Here is a 6105-nt window from a genome sequence, read left to right on the forward strand (position 1 = left end):
TTGCGAAAAAAGAAAATCCGCAAGTGCTGTTTCCCCCCTAGTGGGGGGGGGGGAGGAGTCAGGGGGGAGTTTAGTTTGATCTTACACATCAGCAGACACTGAGGAGATGACACACACACACACACACACACACACACACACGAGTCTAAAACTAACAACACAACAGTGTTTACCTTGAGCTCTGGCAGGAAATCATTATTCAATCTGGTTTGTTTTATCAGGCAATTCCAGGGCCACACAGACGGGGCCAGCTGTATTGACATTTCTAACGATGGCACCAAGCTCTGGACGGGTGGCCTGGACAACACGGTCAGGTCCTGGGACCTGCGCGAAGGGCGGCAGCTGCAGCAGCATGACTTCACCTCGCAGGTGACGGGCTTTTCCCCACCAGGAATCTCCGTGTGGGGCATCCTGCTCCCTCCCTCCATGCCTCATGACAATAACAGGGCAGACAGACCAGGCTTATATTTGTGATACCAATTAAAAACAAAAACAACAACAACAACAACGCGCAGACGTAGAAAACCCCTGAAATGCTTAGAGTGGTTTCTAAAACCCTATAGGTTAGGACCTGCTAGTTGTTTTGCTTCTACAGGAGTTCATTGAAGGAATTTGTTCACTGAAGAATAGACGGTTGGACCTGTTGTCCGTGTTCCCACCATCTCATGTGGGGGTGAGAGAGGATTATTTGGTTCACATATAAATAGAGCTTGAAAAATATGCAGGGTTATGACAAGGGGTAGAGAACAATCACAACAGCTCCAGAAGTTAATTCATCTCCCTTGTACCGGGGAGCTTAAGAAAGGCAGCAGTATCTCACTGGAGGCCCATTTTATTATTCAACCCTTTAGAAAATGGACTCATGGCTGACTAGATTTATGGAGGTTTGAAGTGATATAAAATGACAACTTTGTGGATTGTGAAGACTATTTAGATGTCGAATATCGGAATCTGAATCTAGACCTGTTTTGGGAAAGGCAGTGCCTTGTTAAGGGCCTTCTGTTGGTAGAATTGTTCTTTTGATTATGACTTGTTTACAACTCTGCTTTTTACTAAATTTCATGTCCCTGTTAATCTTTTGTTGAGTTTCTTATAGTCTTTCTCATCCCAATCCTCTTCCCAGTATATGTAGGGTACTGTTTTTGGTTTGCCTTTTTTTTTAAAAAAAAACTTATTAAAATTTCAAATATACGTGAGTGCAGAGGATTGGACAATAAACCCCATAAGCCCATCACCCAGCTTTACAGTTTCTAACCCATGACCAGTCTTGTGTCATCTTTCATCTGTGCTCTCAAACACTGGATTATTTTAAATCTTAGGTTTTTTTTTAAGTTTATTATTTATTTTGAGAAAGTGTAAGTGGGGCAGAGAGAGGAGAGAGACAGAATCTGCACCGTCAGTGCAGAGCCCAGTGCGGTGCTCAAACTCACGAACTGTGAGATCATGATCTGAGCTGAAAGCAAGACTTAACCGTCTGAGCCAACCAGGCGTCCCTGCACTGGATTGTATTAAAGTAAATCTCAGACACCATATTATTTCATCCGCAGGTGTTTCAGTTAGTAACTGCAAACGACAAGGACCACTTTAAAATGCCACATACACAAATGCCATTATTATTAAGAATAATTTCTTAATTTCATCACGTGTGATATGTGTTCCAAGTTTTCCGATTGTTTCATAAAGGTTTTTAACACTTGGCTTGTCTGGGTTCAGTCTCTTGTCCTGCGGACTGTACTACAGTCTGGAGTTTGCCGATTACATCCTCCTCTTCTTGCTGTTTTCCCCATTTCTTGTTTATCACTTCTCAGTTCATTGGGCAAAATCACTAGCGAGCCTCTTCTGCTTCCTACAGATATTCTCCCTTGGATACTGCCCAACTGGGGAGTGGCTGGCCGTGGGCATGGAGAGTAGCAATGTGGAAGTTCTTCACGTAAACAAACCCGACAAGTACCAGCTGCATCTCCACGAGAGCTGCGTGCTGTCCCTCAAATTTGCTTATTGTGGTGAGTTTAGAGGAAAGGAAACGGGAGGATGCCAATGGCCTCAATGGAAAATACTTCTTAAAAAAATACAGTAGAGATCACGTCTGGAAAAAATGTTCTCTGAGCAGCTGGATGCAATCATTCTATTGTCTTAATATGTCCCTCAGAGCATAGTGATGTCCGTTTCGGCCTGTTTTCGTAATGGGAGAAAGGTCAGCAGGTGATGCAGTTGCCTAATACAATGTTTTGACACAGATTTTTTTTTTTTTTTTAGCGGGGGAGTCAAGCAGAGGTAGAGGACAAGTAGTTACCACTCTGAAGGAGGGCGGAGGGCAGGGTTTATAAGCCTGAGGAAGCCACATTGGAAGTCATCATGGACTGAGCAGGATAGGGAAGTAGGGTCAGAGAAGAGAATATTTTTAGCTCCCCCCACCCCCAGATCATTATACTCCATGGTGAAGATGAAGAAGGAGAGGTTCACGTAGAGTCAAATATTTGTTCTCGGGATGGATGGAGAGATATGTAGCCATTAGTCACTGAGCACATTCTATATGCTACACGTCATGTCTGGCATTTTACTTAAGTTCATCATTCATTCTTTCCTAGTCCCATTTCATCAAGAGGAGACTGACTACAAGAACACAGCTTCATTGATCACTGTTTGAGGACCCACTGTGTGCTGGGTGTGATCCTCCCCAAAGCGTATCCATCTCGTGGCTAATGGGGCTGACATGGTCCCTGCCACTGCTTTGACAAAACCCAGGACCACAGATGGTTCACAGTGGGGCCCAGATTTAAAACCTGCTCTCTCTACTTGAGTTCTAGCCTAACCCCTTGGACATGATAGTTCATGATTGGAAATGCATGGAGTTCAATTAAGTCCAGGTTGCTAATAGTATGGTAGGATTTTTAATCTTGTTGAACTGCATGTTCCTTTGCTAATTCTAGGTAAATGGTTTGTGAGTACTGGCAAAGACAACCTCCTCAATGCTTGGCGGACCCCCTACGGAGCTAGTATATTCCAGGTAAGTCAGCACTTCTTACCGAGAAGGACAATTGGATCAGGGCATTCTCTGTGACTCCAGAAGTGAAGCTGCCTTCAGAAGCTTGGGGAGGAGCAGGGCCCCTGAGTATCTCTGTTCACATTAAACGTGTGCCTGTTGTTTTCTCTTCCAGTCCAAAGAGTCCTCGTCCGTGCTTAGCTGTGACATCTCTGTGGATGATAAGTACATAGTCACTGGCTCAGGGGACAAGAAGGCTACAGTCTACGAAGTCATCTACTGAAAACATTATATGGTTTCACGTTTATAGTTGAATTGGGCCAAAATGTTTTGAATTTGTAGAAATAGAAAAGTTGTAATTTTAAAAGGAAAAAAAAAAACAACCAACAACATGAAAACCTGTTTCCAAACCTTGACACAAAGCTACTTTGAGTCTATAAAGAGGAGGCAATGAGTTCCATCAACTGAAGGTCACCTATCTACCTAGACCAAATGGAGCACCAAGGCAAAGTGGACAGAGGGGCCAAGGGGTAGGCAGAGCCTGTTTTTTTTTTTTCTTTCTGTGTGATCTGCCGGGATGACCTTTCTGTTCCTTGCAGTTCCCCTCAACGTTCTGTGCTTGGTAGAGCAGTGGTGTCTCCAATGAACTTGTTTCTTGGTTTTGCATCTTGTGAAATGTTTTTTTGTATTTTTGTTGAAGGTTAAACATTTGTATAAATTGTAAATATATTTGGTTTATTACAGTAAAGGCTTTAGTACCAATAAGTGGTTTTCCTTTTCCTTCTTTGTTGTTTTTAATCAGAGCTCTGGGATCATGGAGGGGGGTTTTATAAGCAAAGTCCACATGTTTGCAGAAGTTTAAAAATGAACGCACTTCTTAATTTATAAATGTATTTGGGCGTCGACTTGCATTGCACTAGAACTTAATCAACACATCGGAGTTACCAGGAACTCAAGACTAGGAATCCTCAGTCATTGAAGGTTTACTAATGGCAGTTTTATTTGGGAAGCTAAAGTAACTTCGTCTTGATTCATGTTTTTGTTAAGATGCTCTTGTGATTGGAGGTCACAAATTAAAGCTCTGCTTTTTCTTGGTGATTCGTTGGGAGACAGAACATTCTCTTCTGAAGAAAAGCCCAGCATCTTCAAATCTTTGTTGTCTCCCTTGACAAGCATCATATCTCAAGACGCGGGTGACTTGGGTTTAGCGTTAAGACTGATGATATTCACAAAGCTGTGGAATTCATTAACCTGTAAAAGAAAGGTGGGATGCCAACTGGTTTTGTCTCATTAATACTTACTTGATCTATTACATGGATTGACTTAGCCAACCACACCCAGCACTGAGCCCCTTTCTTCTCTTTAAGACTTTCCCTGCGGCTACCAGCCATTTTGATCTCTCATTAGTCTGGTCTTCCTCTTTGTGGACAAGCTTTCATTAATTCGATCAGATGAAACCTGTAACCCCGGGCTTTTGATAAGTTGACCATGTATGTTTCTTCCCCAAAACACTCTATAGTTCACTCTTCATATACCTATTATTTATTATTAGGTTTTAGGAAATAGTGATGAAAAATTTTAAACCTAGTTTCCTGGCTGTTTAAAAATAGCACCCAAGGAATTTTTAATGTTCTTGTTTTCTTATGATCCAGCAAGTTGTTGGCAGTTTGTCTTAATATTTTTCGTTTGTTATCCAGACCTTCTTGTTTTTATACATTTAACATTATTTTGTTTGCTTTTTACCAAAATAATATTTGTTTATGCACCGAATTTGTTAAATATTTTCTCTTCTCATTAAGTGAATGGCAAAGTCCTAATTACTGAAGTTGATTTCTCTCTCATCCTTTCCTTGTATAATGAAGTAGGTTTCTATATTACAGACTCTGATGATTTATTACCGTAGTATTTATCGTTTCTGTTCTCTCTCTCCTTTCCTGCCTTTCTTCCCTATTTTCTGTAATAGGAGGGGAGAAGTCAGATTGCTAGAACAGAGACCCAACAATACAGTGGCTCAGAGACCAGGGGGGCTTCTGTCTCACGTAGAGCCCCTGGCCAGCGGTGCAGCTCTGTGCTCTCCTGCTTCCGTTGTTCCCACTTCAGCCAAGAGTGAGAAAAGTGACTGTCCAGGGGGACGGATGTGTTTTTCAAGCAGGTGCCTTAACAATGTGTTCATTATTTCCATTGGCTGAAACCTAGTCACATGGGAGGCTGGGCAATGAGATCTCTTGCTTGCTGTGCAGCTGTTTGCCCATTAAGAAGAGGGGGGCACAGGGCGCCTGGGTGGTTCAGTCGGTTAAGCATCCGACTTGGTTTTGGCTCAGATCATGATCTCACCATTTTGTGAGCTGGAGCCCCACACCCAGCTCTAGGCTGACAGTGTGGAGCCTGTTTGAGACTCTCTCTCTGCCCCTTCTCTACTCATACTCTCTCTGTCTCTTTCAGGATAAATAAATAAGCTTTAAAAAAAAAAGAAGAGGGGGGCACATTTCAGAAGATTCTGGGTTAAAGAAATAGTCCGGTTTTCTGTTGGTGCATTTTTTTTTTCCTTCCATACTTTCTTGTTTCCCAAGTTTCTGATATTCTTTTTCTAATGAGATGTTTCTGAGGGTCTAGTCCTTGTCAACTCCTCGATTATCTTGGATCTGATGAAACCACTTCCGTTTGCTAGTTTGGTGCTGGAAGAGGCATCTGAGAGCTAGTCCTGCTCCTCTGCTCAGGGTGTTTGGAATCTTGGGGAATTGCCAAGACAAGTACTATCCCTGCTCGTAAAATGGGAACAATACCAGTCATGCCTGTCCTGGGGACCAGAAGCAGGTATTTCAAGCGGGACTGAGTAGCAGCTGTTTCATAGTTGGAGGACATGTGAGAAAGCAATTTCTTCCTAAACTGAGATTAGGAGTCCCAGTCCGGTCCCGAAGGAGACTAGAGTCATGGGATTGTTGATACCCTGGTGAGCCAAATGTTAGTATGCCCCTTACCTTACATGTGGATTACAAATTCAGGTTCAAGAAATTTGGATTCAACTATACATTGATCACCTGTATTTGCCAAGACCCGTGCTAGGCAGTTTCACCTATAAAATGTTAGGAGAGGATTGTCACTATCCCTAGATGTATTTAATC

At 42.5% G+C, this 6105-nt stretch overlaps 1 protein-coding gene across 4 annotated transcripts in view; it reads left to right on the top strand.

The window, feature by feature from the left end:
- The window catches only part of LOC144227664 (transducin-like enhancer protein 1), a 90087-nt gene extending 86339 nt beyond the window's left edge, over positions 1-3748 (top strand). For all 4 annotated transcript variants that reach the window (XM_077759335.1, XM_077759336.1, XM_077759338.1 and 1 more), the window contains exons 17-20: positions 222-369; positions 1853-2003; positions 2931-3007; positions 3159-3748. In XM_077759335.1, coding sequence (XP_077615461.1) covers positions 222-369; positions 1853-2003; positions 2931-3007; positions 3159-3266 — 484 coding nt within the window. In that variant the 3' untranslated portion in view covers positions 3267-3748. The remainder of the gene's footprint in view (positions 1-221; positions 370-1852; positions 2004-2930; positions 3008-3158) is intronic.
- The last annotated feature ends 2357 nt before the right edge of the window (positions 3749-6105 follow it).

This window comes from Crocuta crocuta, unplaced genomic scaffold (assembly GCF_008692635.1).
Source record: "Crocuta crocuta isolate KB4526 unplaced genomic scaffold, BGI_CrCroc_1.0 scaffold41, whole genome shotgun sequence".
Classification (NCBI taxonomy): domain Eukaryota; kingdom Metazoa; phylum Chordata; class Mammalia; order Carnivora; family Hyaenidae; genus Crocuta; species Crocuta crocuta.